This window comes from Mustela nigripes, chromosome 4 (assembly GCF_022355385.1).
Source record: "Mustela nigripes isolate SB6536 chromosome 4, MUSNIG.SB6536, whole genome shotgun sequence".
Taxonomy (NCBI): Eukaryota; Metazoa; Chordata; class Mammalia; order Carnivora; family Mustelidae; genus Mustela; species Mustela nigripes.
This window is the reverse complement of record NC_081560.1, coordinates 5,510,964-5,529,372: the sequence shown is the minus strand read 5'-3', so window position 1 is coordinate 5,529,372 and position 18,409 is coordinate 5,510,964. Positions and strand designations below refer to the sequence as shown.

Genomic DNA, 18,409 nt, shown 5'->3' with positions numbered 1-18,409 from the left:
TTTGTCTCTATGTGAGAAAGTGAGGGCAAGAGGGGAAGTATTTCGGAAAAGAGGCGTGGATCCGACTCCTGAGAACAGGAAGAGAAAATGTGAGGGAAGGCGAGGGGCTGGGGTGGGGGCCTGGGCGGATGGGCAGGGGCATGGAGGCGAGCAGAGCCTCCCGGCTTTGGAACCGGGCATGGGAGGGGTGAGATGCTGGGGCTGCTGGGTCCGGGAGGGCCATCCTCCAGACCCCAAAGAAATCAGGGCGAAGTGTGCGTTTGTGAGGGAGCCCCAGAAGAGGCAGCGTGGAGGGAGCTGGCAGTCCCTGGGGTGAAGGAGGGACAGGAAACAGGAGGGGCAAATCCTGAGATCCCCAGGCTGGGAACCACAGCGCCACCCAGTCCCCCCTGAAGGCCACACCCCTCTCCTCTCTCCTCCTTCTGGAGGAAGAGCCCAAGGGCTTTGGGAAGAGGAGAGTGGGTCAAGTTTTACGTGCCTCCTGGGGCTTCCCTGTCGCATCCCGGTGAGGGCCGGGCAATGCCTGGGGGAATTTGTTGGAAAACTTATTTGCAGTTACACCTTAAAGACCCAGAATTGCACTGGGGAACCCCTCCAGCATGCCTTCAGAGTGCAGACAAAGAACCAAGGCAGTGTTCTGCCCGGAGAGTCCTTTTGCCTACAGCCTGACTTCCTTGGGCCCTCGCTGTGCTGTCTCCCTGCAGGTGGGTGCCCGCTGTCAGTCCTCCAAAAGGCCAGAGTGGCCCACGATAACCCTCCTTTTCTGCTGGCTTAGCAAGGAACCCAGAGGTCCTCTTTCTACCAGATCTCTACCCAGCTTCCCCCCACATTCCCCCATGCAGAAGCTGGGTCCTGGCAGGGTGGGAACGGGGCGGGGGTGGCTGCCACAGGCCATGAAGGTGGCCACTGGTGACCTGGGGGAGATTACCTCTAGTCTGTCTGCTAACCTCCAAAACCCCTCACTCATTCCCATGTCTAAGCCTCTGCTCCCACTATTCTTGTGCCTGGAATCCCTCTACTACTGCTCATCTGCCTATCCAGATCACATTCATCCTTTAAAGCCTAGTGTGGGCCCCACCACCCCCAGGAAGCCCTCCCCAATTCCACTCCTGTGCACCAACTTTTTCTCTTCTTTGAATACGCATTGCCATCTACGCCATGAGTTGGCACTTGCCTGACGAGTGTCTGAGATATTATGTTTGATTTCCTAAATGTGGCCCCCTGACATCAGGAACTAGTCTTTAAGCCCCACTGTCCTCCCCACCCCACCCCCCATCCTGGGACACGGGGACTTATGATCAAACGCCACCACCCAAAGCTCAGTGGGCCAGCGGATAGAGCTCATACTCTGCCACTTACCTGAAGGCGTGAGTCGCTATGGGCATCCCCACCCACGGTGGGTGCTTCTAGCATGGACATGTGTGAAACCACGGACCTTACAGGTTCTGGGGGGCTGGGGCAGGGGCAGACACGTTTAGGCTTTGTATAAAGCTCAGAGTTCTCAACTCTCGAAGAGCCCTTTCGGGTAAAGAAGACAGCAAGTTTGAGGAAGTGCGGTGAAGGGCAGTGGGGATATCGCGCATTCCTGAGGGGCTGGTCCTGGTGGGGAGGAGATTGCAGGAGGTGGTTGGACCAAAGGCTCTGGTGATACCCAGGGAGCTGGTGAGCATCACTCAAGACCACAGCTCACTCCCTCCTGGGCCACCGGAGCCTGAGCCTCGCTCGGAGCCTTGGAGCCTTGGAGCCTGAGCCTGGGGGGCCTCCCCCCACCTCCCAGCCATTTCTCTGGGAGACTTCTTTACGGATCCATAGTGCACGAATGGCCCTCAGGCACACACAGCAGTGCAAAGGCCAGAGGGACAAGGAGCCACAGGGATTTGCATGCACCGGCCTAACCCCACCAGCCCCACATCCCACCCACAAGGTGCGACTGACAAGGCACCAGCAGGCGCATCTCCTTGTTGCTTCTAAAGGGGCAGCCCGACGTGTGCAGACACGGGACGGGAGGGGGGCCTTCAGACCAGAAAGCAGAGGCGCAGGAGTGGGCACCCCAGCCGGGACTCCCACCTCACAAAGACCAGGATCCCCAGTGGCTCAGCCCCAGAAGAGCGCCCGGCAGTGCTGCTGCCACAGGCTCCGGCCCGACCCGGGGTGGGGTGGAGGCCCAGGGAAAGCCCCGCTTCCCGCTGGCGGGGGACCCTCCTCCCAGCCCAACTGGGCCCTTAGCCCCGGCCGACCGACCGGCCCAGGCCGTGCTCCGGGCAGACCGTGCGCGTGTCCGGGCAGAGGGCGGCCGCCCTGCGGCTCGGAGCCGGAGTCCCCCCTGCCGTCCCCCCATCTCTCCTTCCCTCCGAAGCACCACCAGCACCAAATGGCAAAGCGCCTCTCCCCGCTCAGGGAGAGATGCGCCGCGGCCGGCGGGACGGGCTCGGCGTCCCCCGCCCCCCACCGCATCACCACCACCGCGCGGGAGCGGAGGGCGGCCGGGCGCGAGGGGCACGTCCCGGCCCGCGGCCGCCCTCCCTCGCCCTCGCCCTCGCCCGCCGGGGGCCGGGGCAGCGGCTGGAGCCGGACGGCAGCCGGCCCGGGCATGCGCACTGCGGCCTCCCTCCCGGTGAAGGTCAGCCCAGGGCCTAGCTGCAGGACTCAGTGGCGGCGGGGGAGGCAGAGGAGGGAGGAGGGATGCAGCGGAGAGACTTAACTCCTTCCCTGCGGGAAGATGGCCATCGAGGCTGAGGCCGGAGCCCGCGGCCCCCACCCCCACCTCCCCGCCTTCAGTGGCGGTCCTGTTGCGGGGACCCAGCTCTGGGGGATGGGGGAGGAGGGGCCGGGCAGGGAGAAGGGAAGAAGGAGGCTAGAGCAGAGGAGGGAAGCCGGGAAGGGGAGAGGGAGGAGGCGAGGGAGGAACAAAGGAATCCCGACTGAAGGCGGAGACCTCTTTCCGCTGCCCCCTTTCCGTGTGCCCCCAGCAATAAAGCTTTCCTTAGCGAAATGAAATCACCCTCACTGATTGGGGTGTCAGCGTGTGTGTGTGTGTGTGTGTGTGTGTGTGTGTGTGTGTGAGAGAGAGAGAGAGACACAGAGAGACACAGAGAGAGAGCGAGACCAGCTGGAGCTCTCCGGCTGAGGACCCCTGATTTCCACCTTCTGGTCCATCGCTTGCGCCCAACTGGTCACTAAACCCCAAGGCATGCGTGGCAGGGGGTGGGGAGGGGGTCTCAGAAGCAGTTCTGACCCAGCCTACCCACCTGGCCTAAATCCCAGGCCCCCAGGGAACCCCAGCTAGACCTTGGGACCAGGCCCAGTCCCCAGAAGTGGGTGGAAGGGAATCTGCACCTTCACTCTCCCCAGCCTCTGGTGAGGGGCTTCCTCCAGGCAGCAGACAGGACACTGGCAGGCCTGGGACATCATGACATAATCCTCCTCCTCCTCCTGGCTCCCCCCACTACTCTTCCCAGGCCAGAGCAGAGCTGGGTGCCTCCCTTTTTGTGGGAGAATGTTTCTGTACCTGGACACCCTCTGCTACTAGCCGGGGGCGGGGGGTGTCGTCTGTCTTTTTGTGTGACGTCACCTTTCTGTGTCAGTTTTGCAAACACACACACAAGAAAGACAAATATGATAGAAAGAAGCAAAACACAAAGATAAACTAGGACATCAAAAATAACTGTGTGACCTTGGGCAAGTCACTGTATGTCCCCGCCCCTTGGCTTTCTCAGGAGTAATGGGAGGGGGATAGCCGGATGATTCCTAGGGCCTTCCTGCCCTGAAATCCAAGGATTCCATGAGACAGAGACAGGAACCAAGGCAGGCGAGATGGGAAGAGAGGGAGACAGAGACATAGAGAGATGGGCCCACACTGTTTAAGGGGTGCTGCCAACGGGAAGTGAAGCCTGGCCCTTGTCAATCGAGCTTCCGGTAAGCCTTCACCACTGTGCAGTCAGCCTCCTGGGAGCAGGGCAAGGCCTTGCCTTGGGGTCCCCAGGGTCCTGCTCAATAAGCAGGTATATGATAAAGGCTAGTGGAATGAGTTAATCCTTCCTCTCTTGTTCTGTGGGGGGGGCTCTCCAGTCTATGGGGGTGCTCTGTGCCCCCTCCCTGCCCCTCACCACTGGCTCACATGCCCATGATACCTGCAAACGTCAGCTCACCGGGGACCTGAGCACCCACCAGCCCAGAGGGGAGGCCCATTTTGGATTGGCTGCAGCTCTGCATTCTCCCCTCATGACCATCATTAATGATGGTTCCTTCTAGCAATCCAAGCCCGACAGTTTACAATAAGCCACCTGCTCCCCATTCTGGCTGGGATGGGGTTGGCCAGTGGGGAGGTGTTTATATGGGATCCTGAGGGATGCTCTCACTGTCCAGCTCCTGTCCTGCAGCCTAGGGGACGGGGCACGGCTCGGCCTGGTGCAGGGCCAAACCATCTTTGTCCACAGAACCATCTGTCCGTAGAACCATCTTAGCTCCCCACCCATCTGCCTCTGGACTGACACTGGCCGTCTAGCTAGCTGCAGGGCCAAAAGCAAGGGCTCCCTGGTCTCAGCCACCACACACTGTCAAGAACAAGGAAAAGCAAACCTCTCCTTCCCACCACCTAGCTCCCTCTACCAGCCTCCTAGCTGTTTCCCCTCCCCCGCCCCCCAAGCCAGGGCCCAGGAAACCCACCCATCCCACAATGCCCTGTGTCTAGCTGAAGCCATCTCTCCTGCGCCGCCTGCACCCCACAGCTCCCAGGCCCCGCCCCTCCTTTCTCTCAGCGGAAAGAAGCCCCTTCCCAACACCTTGGAGGCCCTTCCTCTCCTGTCTCCCCCACAGCCCAGCGCTCCCTCATGGCCAGTGTTGGGACAGTCTCCGGCTGGCTTCATGTCACCCCTGGGAAGTTCTGAGGCCTCAGCGAGTGCTCTGACTGGGTGGTCAGAGGGATTTCTGCCCACCACTACATTCTGAGGTCTGGGATGTCACCTGAGTGAAGAAAAATGGGCAGGAAAAAAATTCACGGACATCTCCTTGACGGATGTTTCTGGGAAATCAAACCAAATGTCAGCTGGGAGGGGAATGCATAGACAAAACCTGCCTGGAAGCCCCTGGGGACCCGTCCTCCAGGTCCCTGCAACTCCGGGTGAGTCAAGGGCCGCTGGCCCCGCCCACAGGGTCTGAGGGTGCTCTTACGCTGCCTGGGTGGGGGCCAAGAGCGTCCTGACCCTCCCCTCCTGGCTCGACCCTCCACCGGTATCTCCCGGTGGTCAGCCTTGAGTGCACCTCCCTCCCGGAATGTGTCTGGCCCTTCAGAAGCCCCGGACTCCCCTTGGCTGCATCCCCAGCCCTGTAAGCCTCTGTGGGGCACCCCTTCTTCTCCCATCTCCCAATCCGAACCCTTCTCCTGTGTGGTCTGTCATAAATAAAATTTCCAATCCGCTTGGCCACTTCTGAGAACGACCCATTGCCCTCTTGTGAGAGAAGCCCTCCAGAAACCACTGACCCCCGGACTGTCACTGGCCGTGGCACTATTTTCCCCAGAGCACCCCTGCCACTGGCCTTGGCACTGAGACCCATCTTCTTCTAGCTGTTTTTCGGGATCTTCATGGATGGCCCTTGCCACACCTTGTTCCTCGGCCACCTCTCCTCTAGACACCCCCCACTTTCCTTCAGCCATTTGCTCCAAGTTACTTCTTGGGCCTTGTCATTCCAGCAGCTGCAGCCCCGCACCCCGATATCAGCCTTAAGCACCCCACTCCGACCACCATCTCTTGTCCTTCCAGTGCCCTCTGTCCCGTTCCCTGATCCCCAAAGCCTGTGACTCCCCTGGAACTTTCTGGTCTATTTCTCTGACTCATAGCCCTCATCACAACTACAGCATTACATATGATTCTTTTTTTAAAAATTAGGATAAAACATAACATCAAATTCACCATTTCATCTCCTTTGCATATACCCTCGAGTCTCTTACTTAAGAGTCAAATCCAGCTTCACTAACTCCTGCCCTGTACTTGGCACCTGAATGTGACTGGAGAGACACACATAAGCCCCCTGACGGGGTCTCCCTGTCCAGGAGCACCCAGTTCTACCGGCCTCACCGGCTTCCTGCTGCCCAGCTGTCCGGCTGTCCCTCCGCCAAGCACACCCTGTCCGCTGTGCTCCCCACGCGAGTTTCCACATCTGCTGCCCCTCCCCTCTCCCAGCTGATGCCCTTGCTTCTCTCACTGCACTGAGTTCCAGTTCTAGCCTGGAGAACTCAGAGGACCTGACTTGGCCTAGGAAGGGTAGAGGTGAGTTGAGCCAAAGGCAGAAGGCCCCATCTACGTGCAGAGGACTGCAGGTTTCTTGGGGGAAACAGGGCCCAAAGTGCGTGGCATCAAGAGGAGATGATCTTCGAGGCTGGTGTGTGATCAAGGATCTCACATTCAAAGCTAGGCTCAGCCTCTCCCGTGTCTCCACACAGCATACCCTTTACTCCTGGGCTCAAAGAGCTGTGGCAATGGCCGAGAAGCCTCATGAAGACTCATCGGGGAGGAGGCAATAGGGAGCAGATGGAAGACGATGGTCTCGGGACCTGCTGGGTGCACAGCCCCTGGTTCCACAATCTTTTGTAATTAACGCCAGCTGGTGCCCTCCCCCCCCATAATGAGTCCCCACCCAGTAGCCCTTTAGCTAACCCTCACCCCCTGCCCTTGCTCCCAGATCGGGGCTTTTGCTTTGGCCATTGCAACCTAGTCTGTCTTAGGACAGGGCTGTGACAATGAGGCTTTAACGCCCTATCCATCACTCCAGTTCTTCTGGGGTCCTGTCCTCCCCCAGGTCCTGAACCCTCTGCCCTGGGTAGGGTCTCTACAGGCACCACAGTGTGATGACTCTGAGCTTAGACTCCAGAACAGGACTTCTCAGCCTTAGCACCACTGACATCTGGGGCTGGATAATTCTTTATTGCGGCGGCTGTCTCACATAGCGACGTTGGTACCATCCCCGACCCCTACCCAGGAAATTCAACCAGCACACCCACCCCCTCCCCCATCCTCCAGTGTGACAAACAAAAATATCTCCCAGCGCTGTCCTTTGTCCCTGGAGGATGCCAATGCCCTGGGTGGAGGACCACTGATCTAGCGTCTAACGGTACTGGGTTCACACTCAGCTCCTACCTTTGCACAAGTCCCTTCACCAGTCTGAGCCTCGTCTCCCCTGTTCTTAAGACAGGAAGCCCTACACCTGATGCACAGGTAGATGTGAGGCTTAGCGCGCAATCGTGCACGGGCAGAGCTGGAGATAGGGCCTGCCCCAGAGGAGACACTTAGTCCTCACCACGATTAGTAGCTCCTGGATGCTGAGCCCTTCTGACCCTGCGGGTGTGGCTGTCACTGCCCTGCCTTATCTCTGGGTCTGATCCTACTGCCCAACAGTTCCCACCTAGGAGACAGGTGAAAACAGGGAGCCTTCAGAGGCCCACCAGTGCGGGACCATCCCAAATACCACGAGGGTACCTCTGAGGGCTCTGCTGGGCAGTTATTCACAGTGGCTAATTCTGGTGACTCTGGGAGCCCATGCAGAGCCTGCGTTCTACCCCAACTCCTAGAAGCTTCCTTGAGCTCAAGAAGTGGCATTGATATGCAGGACAGGTCCTACAGGGGAAGCTCATGTGTCTGGCCCACAAACATGGTAAGGACTGCAGGAAAGGTGGAGGAGGGGACATTCAGAAGCCACCAAAAGCACCGAGGCCCACGAACTCACACCTAAGGATCCATCAGGGCAACCGCCGGGCCAGGAGAAGCTGAGGTTCAGAAGCCGGGGCTGAGGCATCTAGAGGAGAAGCTGGGCCTCCCCCCGCACCTGTCCCCTTCCTCCTCTGCTGTCCTGCCACACGTTTAGTGAGCACCTATTGTGTGACCACTCAGTGCCAAGTGCTGCTGGCTCCGCGCAGCTCCATGTGGGGAAAGCTACAGCCGCGTGAGGGGCTCGTGTTCCAGAGGCCAAGGGACCGAGAAGACCTCGGTCTTTTCGAGGTGCATGAGCCTGGGTCCCCCCCAGATGTTCTAGCTGCCTAGAGCTTAACTTCTCGCTCCTCCATGAGACAGAGCTCAGATCCCAAAGGCCACCATCATCGTCCCCCTGGCACAGGTGGAATTGTGTCTCCCCCCTACCCCACTGAACTTGTTTGGTGAAATCCCAAACCCCCTCCCTCAGAACGTGTTCTTACTTGGAGATAGGGTCTTTACAAAGGTAATGCAGTTAAAATGAGGTCAGTAGGGTGACCCTAATCCAATATGACCAGTGTCCTAGGACAGGGGAAATTTAGGACACAGGGACAGAGGGAAGATGTGTGACTGGGGGAAGACAGCCATCAGCAAGTCAAGGAGCAAGGCCCAGGGCAGATCTGCCCTCACAAGGAACCTCAGAAGGAACCGAGCCCGCTGCCGACACCTTATCTTCCAGCAGCCTCCGGAAAATACATTTCCAGGCTTGAAGCCCCCAAGCTGGCTCCTTTGCTAAGGAAGCCCTAGAAGACTCACCCACCTCCCAACACTGCCTTCCCTCCTCCTGTGTTGGTCTTCGTGTAGCCGGCCCACCTGTCCCAGGGCCACCCACCTGTCCCCTCGCATCCCCTGGTCTGCCTGGGACCACCAAAAGCATGGTGCTGACAACAACGTGCTTATAAGCACAAGGCAGGGCCCGGCCAGGGGCCAGACCTCCTGAGCTCGAGTCTTTCTGCCACCACTGACTGACGGGAATACAAAAGGGCCACATTGTATCAACCTCTCTTCGCCTCAGTCTGTTTATCTGTAAAATGGGTACAGTGCCGCTTCCACTCTCACCGGCTTATTGTGCGCAGCAAAACATTGGGGGGGGGGCGGGGAAGACGTGCAGGAGTTCTTGTTAAGTCCTAGGGGCCCCAACGAAGCCATCGCTTAGTTAGCACGTCGCTCCTGGGCAAACACTCTCCCTACTTTGGACTCTGACTGAACTCCCCGTCCATTAAAACCTCCATTCCCTCTCTACTCTGACTGTGCCGAGACGGGTCTCCCGCTCCCTATTTCTAACGCTGCCTATCTGGATTCAAGAACAGGTGACGTATAGTTTGACTCCTGCTGATTTTCATCTTGTAGGCATCAGCCCATTATCCCAGCGTGGGATCCTGGGAGTCTCAGTTCAGCTATCTGATACATTTGCATCCTTTCCCGCTGTGAGTCATTCATAGATCCATGAGCGCGACCTTCTCCCTTCATCCAGGTTCATGCTGACCGTACCAGAAAGGGACAGACAGACAAAGCCCTCTCTCCAGACAATCTACAACCTTTGGGCTGAGTCTTCAATTGGCAGCAGATTCACTCAGTGGTAGTAACAGGCAGTGATGAGCTGGAGTGTCACGTTGGGAGTTTAAAATCAGCCGTGGTAGGAGTATTTATACCAGGGAAATTGGCAAATAATACAAATCAGATTTCAGCTCCCCCTTCCCACCCTGTCAAGAGCCAGTTGTTAAATATTTACCCGCACATTCACCCACGTTCATGTGTCACGCTCAAGATATTGGGAGAGACTTTGTCAAACACCTCCAAATTCACACGTACATCTTCACGGAGCTTTCATAGCCTACCAAACAGTGCCGTCTGCATTATTTAATTCAGTTCTTTGAACATCCCAGAAGTTAAAGGGCTGAATATCACCGTACCCACTATACCCATTTTAAAGATGAGGAACACGAGGCTAATGATTGTCTCAGAGCCAGACAGGAAACTAGTGTCAAAAGTGGGGCTCAGGGGCACCTGGGTGGCTCAGTGGGTTAAAGCCTCTGCCTTCAGCTCAGGTCATGATCCCAGGGTCCTGGGATCGAGCCCCACATCGGGCTCTCTGCTCGGCGGGGAGCCTGCTTCCTCCTCTCTCTCTCTCTGCCTGCCTCTCTGCCTACTTATGATCTCTGTCAAATAAATAAATAAAATCTTTAAAAAAAAAAAAAAAGCGGGGCTCAGACCACCGTGTTAGGATCTCAACTGTCACTGCTATTGTCAGCTTGACGTTGAACTGTGCCCCTGCCCCACCCCCACTGCCCAGTCCCCACTGTTGATTGTCAAAAGTGCCTTGAATTCTGTCACCAGCCACTGTTCTGGGTTTAACACTCAGTCTTTGAGGGGGATTCTGCAACCGAGGGCTCTACCTCCAGCCCTTCTGGCTAGTAGCATGTCACCGGGATCCCTGTTTCTACCTGGGGGAGGACCCTCAAATTTTTGACAAGACTCTCTGCGCTCTGTTTAAAGTTCACCGATGACAAGAGACTGCTTAAAGTGACCCCACCTCAATGCAGTCTTTCTCAGCCTGGGCTCCAGTGATGCTGGGACCCTGGAGCTCTCCAGGATAGCAGCGCTGACTTAGGGCTCTGGGCTTGAGGGCTAGAAGAGCAGACCGAAGGCGGGTGACGGCATTAGAGGAGCCCAAGGAGGAAGCTGCAAAGCGACAGGTTTGGCGTAGCCCACACAGTGTCTTTCTCAAACACTTTTTTAAAATCCTAAAGGGAGGGGCGCCTGGGTAGCTCAGTGGGTTGGGCCTCTGCCTACGGCTCAGGTCATGATCTCAGGGTCCTGGGATTGAGCCCTACATCGGTCTCTCTGCTCAGCGGGGAGCCTGCTCCCCCCGCCCCCGCCTGCCTTTCTGCCTGCTTGTGATCTCTCACTTTCTGTCAAATATATAAATAAAATCTTAAAAAAAAATCCTAAAGGGGCACCTGGGTGGCTCAGTTGTTAAGCATCTGCCTTTGGCTCAGGTCATAATTCCTGGATCTTGGGATCGAGCCCTGTAGAGGGAAGCCTGCTTTTCCTCTCCCACTCCCACTGCTTGTGTTTCCTCTCTCACTGTGTCTCTCTCTGTCAAATAAATAAAGAGAATCTTAAAAAAAAAAAAAACAAAAACCCCAAACTTTAAAATCTTAAGAATTGAGAGATTTCACCTAAAAAGCCAGATTTCCAGAATCTCTTTTAAAAAAAAAAAGGAAATCTGGCAACACAAGCCCACTGATATACTTGGAAACAATCTGATGGAATCGGGGAGGGGCTGTCCCTTTTTGAAGTGGCAGGACTTCTCCAATTTACCCCCCACCCCCCATTTTGGGGTTGCAAACTCTAAAGCCCTAGGCACCCAGCAATGAATGTAAATGAGTGGTGTGAGCTTTAAGCACCAGGACAACTAGTCTTTGACCTTGGGTCTAGGTGCTGGGGTACCAGGGCTAGCTGCTTTGTCTCTTTGAGGCCCATCTGGTCTGGGTCGCCACACACCTCTGGGGGCTGGATGTGGCCCAACTGGGCCTCTTGCACTAACCACTAGAAATTACTCAACCTCTCTGTGTTTTAGTTGCTCATCTTGAAAATGATGATGAAAATACTAGCATTTTCCTCATCGTCTCGAGGTGAGGATAAATCAGCTAAACCATGACAGGTCCTTAAAACAGTTCCTAAAACTTGCAACAAGCTCAGTCAACACTGGTTGCCATCCTTCCGCCCAGGGCCTGCTTGGCTCGTCTCCATCCCGCCCAAGCTGCTCTGGAGTCTCGGGGGACTGCTGAGGAAGAGAGAGGGTTGGACAGTGGGTGGCTCTAGCTAACCACCCAACTCTGCACCTGAGTTCACGACGTGGGAGCAGGGAGAGTGGAGTTCTCAGCTGGGGGGAGGAACGGCCCAGGGGCTGCTCCCTGACTCCAGGCCCTATGAGCCCACAGTGTAAGGGCGGTGGGAACGGAAGCTGGGCCTGGAACCAGGGAGGACACGGTTACAGGGTCTGCAGATGACGCATGGACGCCGAGCACCACATTTTACCCCACAGGCCAACGAGGGGCGCTCTGGCATTCACCACGTGCTGGGTGTGGAGCTGGGTGCTCAGTATTTAGCATCCCTGTGGATCTTTCCAGAAGGGGCATCAAGACCTTACACAGGAGACACTGAGGCTCAGAGAACTACGTGCCTCTTCCCATGTCTGCTTAACTGTTAAGGGGCACAGCCCACCTTCCAACAGAGCCTGGGGAGCCCCAAAGCCTGTCTGCCTGCACCAGGCAGCCCTACCCCACTCCGGCTCTCCCAGCGGGCACCAAGGGCGAGAACAGCCTGCCCAGGCCTCCAGGTGAGGAACGTCTGAGGAAGCCAGACCCGAATGTTCCAGACCTGAGAGCAGACGCAGGGAGTGTGGACAACCACCTCTCAGAGGCAGTCAGATGTCATGGAAGCGGAAAGGGGTTTATTCTCTAGAACTCCAACGGGCAAGAGCAGGGCCACAGGAGGTTAGACTGCGCTCACCATCAGAACAACTACGGATGGGGCGCCCGGGCGGCTCAGTCGGTAAAGCGTCCCACCTTGATTTCAGCTCAGGTCACAATCCCAGGATCAGAGCGGGGCGTGGGGGGCTCAAGCCCCGTGTCAGGCTCTGTGCTTGGTGGGGAGTCTGCCTGAGAGTCTCTCTCTCCTGCTGCCCCTCCCGCCTCCCCTCCCCCAGGCACGCTCTCTTTCTCTCTCTCTCGAAAATAAATAAATAACTCTTTAAAACAAAACAAAACAAACAACTAAATTTTGTTTAGGAGTGTCTGTGAACAAGGGGAATAGGTCCTTTTGGAAAGGGACTGCTGCCTAGGCATGGGCCAAGGGCGCCTCATGTGTCAGCAGGCCAAGGCGGGTAGGAAAAAAGGCCCACCATTGGGTTGTGGGGTGTAGAGAGGGCAGGGTCAACCATACAGAAGGATCTCAGGGTCTCAGGGTCCTCTTCTTCTTTTTTTTTTTTTTGGTAGAGAGAGAGAGAGCACACAAGCAAGAGAGTAGGGTAGGAGCAGAGAGAGAGGGAGAGAGAATCCTGAGTGGGGTCCACACCCAGCATAGAACCCAAAGTGGGGCTCAATCTCGCAACCCTGAGAACATGACCCAAAGCAAAATCAAGTGTCGGACTGACTGATTGAGGTGCTCCTCAGGGTCCTCTTAAGTTGAGCTGTCAGAGGTACCTCCTGCCTGCCCCACCCCTTCCTCATTCATACACGAAATATTTTTCTGAATTGTGCTGAACAAGACAGATGTGGTCTGTGCCTTTAAGGAGCACTACAACGAAATCTTTCCATTTGGGGTACATGCTACAAGCTCTAAGTAGGTGGGACTTCATATCTCATCAGGGTAGGAGAAAGTGTCCCTGGAAGAAGTGGCATTTGAGTTGACACTTGAAGGATGGGCAGATCTGGGCAGGTGAAGGGAGCTGGAAGCGTGTTGCGGGCCAAGGGAACAGCATGTGGGAAAGCCCCGAATGAGGACAGGCACTTGAAGCCCGAGAGGACACGGAAGACAGAAGAGATCAGGTCTGCGTAGCAGGAAGCGTGGTGGGGGGTGGTGGGGGAGTGGGCGGTGAGGAGGGGCCCAGACTGAGAGCTGGGCACCACTCAGTGGCCCCCTCCGCGGTCCAGGCAGGGGACAACAGCGGCATTACTGAGACTTAAGCGGATGGAACTGAGATGTGTCTAGGAAATCAAGTCAGAGCAAAGGAAGAGAGGATTGTTCCAGTGGAGAGAGAAGGAACCGGGAGGGTCGAATGGGCTTGAGCTTCTGCACGGCTGTCAGCACTGTGGCCAGCCCCAGCCCCACCAGGGAGGGGACCCCATGCTCTTGTCATCATGTGCTCACGGGGAGCCCTCTACTCTGCTCCTCCGGGGAGAAGACTCTGGACTAATCCTGCCACTTTGCCCACCCCTTGGGAGGGTCTCCTTGCCTGAGGAGGTGGCCCAGGGCGGGGGTGGGGGGTCTGACATTTATTGGACAAGTTCCTCTTCTAGTTCGGGGGTAGTGACTTCACGGCTGCCCCCGCAGCCTGCCCTTCCCTTTAGGTTGCGTCTGTTGGCAGGAAGGAGCCCCTTTCTACCTGATCCCACAACCCAGACAAGCAAACCCAAGTTAGGGTGTAGGGTCGCCTGCTGCATCCCAGCTTGACACTCAAGCTTCTTTCTCCAGCCCGGTGGGCCCTGCAGTGAAGCTGGGATGCCCCTGACACGAGGACCCGCTTCTCAGCGGGCTCCCTCACTAAGCTGTAAGGCGAGTGGCTGGACCCGCCCTCTACCCAGACTCGCTGCTGGGCATGGTGCTGGGTGAGGTCTCTCTGTTCCTATGAGGATATGACCCTTCCCCAGGAATGTGACTCTACTTCGTCCCCGATTTTAAACAGACCTTCCTGATGTCTGACAGTTCTCAAAACTATCGTAAATACTAGCTTGTAGGGCTCTTCCTGAGGCGGGCAGTGTCTTCCTCTAGTCCTTCTAACTTACATCTTGGCATTGACCATGACCAGCAACATTGCCATGGCTGGACACTATTGCGTGGATCTTTCCCTTGGCCTGGGAAACCTGCACGTAGCTCTGTCGCCCAGTGTGCCCCTCACGTCATCATACAGGAGACACTTCTCGGGGTCAAAGTGCCCAAAATCACAGTGTCTCTGAGCAAATGGTCTGGCGTTCTGGGCAGTGTAAATGACACGTGTGCCCATTTTTCTCACTGCAGAAGGGATCTTGGGACCTCAGGCTTGTGTTTTGTGCACTAACGTCATTCTCAGCTCCCACATATATTCCGTCCCCTGTATTCCCAGTGCCCTGATTTCCTCACTACAGGTGTCTCTGCAAAGTGCCTCTGACCCTTTCTGGAGAGAGCTGAAGCCCAGGCATGCTTTCCTGCATCTTCTTGTCTCTGCCTCCTCCCCTCCCCACGGTACGCGGCTCCTCGCTCCAGGCCCCAGAATGTTCTTCGGTCTGGAAAGAAGGCTGACATGGGAGATGATCCAAGTTTGTAAATTCCAGGAAAGGCGTGAGCGGGACACAGGCTCCTAAGACACATGCTCAGATTTCCTGGAAGTTTAGGTAACCAAGACATTGGTTTTTCACGGCCTGGGAAGCTGGTCAGGAGGTGGACCAGGCTGAAGTGAGCAACCAGTCTCCCGCAGGGTCTTCGCAAGTGACCAATGCTCTGCGCAGCCCTCTCCAACTGAGACACCGGCCACAGCCCCGGCCTCCCCCGGAGTCGCTCAGCTGCATGCCCACGGGCCCTTCACTCTTCCCCAGAGTCTGCAACTCAGCCTTCTCTCGTGACACCTCCTGACACCGCCTCCCGGGACCCCCTCCCGGTGACACCTTCAGCTCATTACCTCCACCACTTAACGCTCCCTAATAACGAGCTCTCACTCGCAATCACACTGCCAGCGCCCGGGTGAAGACAGCCTCCAGCTGCTGCACGCCTGGGCCCGCGCCCACCGCGCTGTCTAGACGCAAGCACGGGGCCTGTCAGCATCCAAATGACAGCACGTGCCCCAGCCGCAGAGCGTCAAAGCCGGCTCCATGCCGGGGACTGCACATGCTGAATGAAGCCCAATTTCATGTTAATGCGGCTCCAGAACAAAATGCCAGGAGCTTCTTCCAGCACCTTTCCCCTTCCCCCCTCACATGGGGAGGCCCCCCGGGGGCGTCAGGACCAACCTTGTGGCGTCAGGACCATTCACCTTGTGACCATGTGTCATCAGGATGTACCCGAAGCCCTCAGAGCCTCCAACCGCCCCCCCCCGCCTGCCAAGGATCCCCACCCCTGCGGCCCATCCTTTGGGGTGATCACCTCCTTCAGGCACGGTCTGGATCAACCCTGGCCACCGACCACCTGCTGCCGGGGAGCTGGCTTAGGGCTCAGCTCAATGCACCCCAAATCAGCGGCAATTCACAAGGACTCGCCATGCGGGAGAGCCCCAGCTCTAGGGGACTCCCTGGGGACCCCCGCTGCTCCACAAGTCTCCACCCTGAGACACCGGAGGACTTTTGAGAACTTCCGAGTTGCCCAGAAGTACACCGGCTTGCACCTTTTGTTTAGGACTCTGCGTTAAAAAACCGACCCCTGCAAGCTGGGGAGCCTGCCCAAGCTTAACCTGAGGCAGTGGTCAGGTTGTGGGGAAGAGGCAGGACCTTTATTCGTGGCCTTGACTCTGTTCCCCCAGCGGCCAGCAACAGGTGCCAGCCCCGGGCTCCCCCAGCTGCCCAGGCAGAAGAGAGTTCCTCCGCTCTTTCTGAGGAAGCAGCAGCTGGGAGAGCCACCGGCATCTCACTCAGCCCTGCCCCCTGAAAGCCCACCACAGGCTGCCCCTTTCGGGGGTCTCTCCCCTCCTCAGAGCCCTGGGGCCTGAATGGTCCACTGGGGCGCTCCCCACAGGCTTCGGGTCCTGAGGGCAGGGACTAGGTCCCCCCAGCACCCAGTCTGTCACAGGAGACTCCCACTAGTCATGTGGCCAGGATGACACATGGGGCTGGGCAGGCCTCAGACCCGGCTCCTGCCCTTCCCCACAGCCGAACGGGGCTCTGAGGCCGGCAGCCTTTCCACCCAGGCCCTCGGTGCTTCCTTCTGGACCAGGGGCACCGATGTGGTACTAGCCTGGCCACACTCTTTGTACTTTGCCAAGAGGAGGCCCAGGAACATCCAGCTTGCCTGTGTTGGGCCTGGAGCGCCTCTGAGTCGCAGGCCTGGAGCGCCTCTGAGTCGCAGGCCTGCCTTGGGGGCCCCCACCCGAGACCACCTCCCCTTCCCGCGAAGAACAAACCCCTGTCTGGGTTCTGGAAGGATTTTAGAAGCTTGCCAAAGCAGGTCTGGGGTTAGGTTTCGGGAGCCCAAATTGTGCTGGGCATCAGCGGGGTCCCCCTGGGCCAGCAGCGAGCGTGTGCACACGCAGGTGAGAATGGGGGAGGTGTGTGTCTGTGCGTCTGCGAATGGGAGGAAATGAAATAACCCAGAGCCCCTGGCCCTTTTCACCTGACCCCAAAACTGGTATCAGGCCCACCAGGTTCCTGGCTCAGAACAGCTTTGATAGTCAGGACCCAGGGAGCCGGGAGGAGACGGGCCCTCAGGAGAGGCAGTGCAAGGGTGGAAGATGTCAGCAGGGTCTGGGGGCGGGGGTGGCCCCAGCGGTGGGAGGGGATAGGAAGAAGCACTGTCATAGGTCTGCCTTGGGCAGGGCAGAAATGCCCAGAGGGGGCCTTTGGTTATGACCAGAGGCCAAGAGCCAGCACCTCTCAGTGGGGTCCCAGGGCTCCTGCTCCTGGGTTTGGGGGGGAGGGCAGCGCCTACCTGTACCACGGCGGGTGGGTGCTGAAGGCCTGGAGTCATAGGTGGCGGGGTCCTGCAGCAGGGGAGTCATCCAGTGCCCCCTCGGTGCCCGGGCCCAGAGCCCACTGCGCCTGCAGCACCAAGGGCCATTGTGAGGAGAATCTGAAAGGAGAGGGCAGTGGGAGGGCACGGCCAGACCCTGAGGCCCGAAGGCAGAGAGGGCAGTGGGAGGGCACGGCCAGACCCTGAGGCCCGAAGGCAGAGTCCACATGGACTTCCGAGGGCTGGGGAGGAAGCCTGACAAGGAGGTCTGAGAAAGCAAACAGGAGATGTGTGGAAAGAGACCCGGATGGAGGGGACAGGCAAGGGCCAGCGAGGGCTCGCGGGGAGGTCGGGGCGGGAGCAGTGTGAGAGCAGGAAGCGGTCAGCGCACACCAGGTCTTGAGGGACTGAGCTGGAAGGACAGAGCAGAGAACCCAGGCAAGACCCCGGCCTGGCAGGGGAGGCAAGGTTTGGGGACTGGGGGATAAGCGGAGGAGGGGAGGAGCTGGGCCTCAGACGCACTGGGCATGACGGTCAGGCCCAGAGGGGACCTGGATGGCTCAGGTCCCAGAAGGGACATCCGAGGGCATCCCAGGGTGGCAGGCACCCGGAGTCGGCCTGTTCTCAATCCTTCCACCATGCTCAGGGCTCCCCCCCCCCCAGCCCCTCGCTGCCCCTCCCTGCGGTTTGGCCCTCCTGCAGCAGCCACAAGGCCACAGGGGGGCCTCAGGACCCAATTGTGAACTCAAGTCCTGAGCAGGTGGAGTGTGGGGGATGAGGAAAAGGCGTTGCTACAGGTATGGGGGCGGCCGAGAGTGGTTCAGGGTCCCAGTGGGCGGGTGTCGGCCAGGAGGCTACTCAGATCAGTGGGGGGGGGGGGGGGCAATGAGAGGAGGAAGACGCGAACGGAGAGAGGTTACCAGCCCACGGGGGTGGGGGGCTGCCCTGCAGGAAGGCTGAGGACAGAGGGACAACCTGAACGGGAGAGAGGTGTCCAGGCAGGGGAGAGGAGGGAAGGTGCCAGGCAGAGGGAAGGAGGGGAGGTGCTAGGCAGGGCAGGGGAGGGGAGGTGCCAGGCAGGGGAGTGGGTAGGAGGGAGAGGATGCCAGGCAGGAGCAGGATGGGAACGTGCTAGGCAGGGAGGGGTGGCAGGCGAGGGGGAGGAGTAGGTGGAGGCGATCGGGAGGAGGGAAGGTGCCAGACGTGAGGGAGGGGTACCAGGCGGAGGAGTGCCAGGCAGAGGGAGGGAGGGGAAATGCAGGTGGGGGGAGGGGGGAAGGTACCAGGTAGGGGAAGGAAGGAAAGAGGCC

The 18,409-nt window shown here is 58.0% G+C and overlaps 1 protein-coding gene across 2 annotated transcripts in view; it reads right to left on the bottom strand.

The window, feature by feature from the left end:
• The window catches only part of SMARCD3 (SWI/SNF related, matrix associated, actin dependent regulator of chromatin, subfamily d, member 3), a 29,388-nt gene that overhangs the window by 10,247 nt on the left and 732 nt on the right, over positions 1-18,409 (bottom strand). Inside the window, exon 2 of one of the 2 annotated variants that reach the window (XM_059396088.1) lies at positions 17,079-17,219. In XM_059396088.1, the coding sequence (XP_059252071.1) occupies positions 17,079-17,117 (39 nt within the window). In that variant the 5' untranslated portion in view covers positions 17,118-17,219. The remainder of the gene's footprint in view (positions 1-17,078; positions 17,220-18,409) is intronic. The other variant, XM_059396089.1, reaches the window with a different exon arrangement.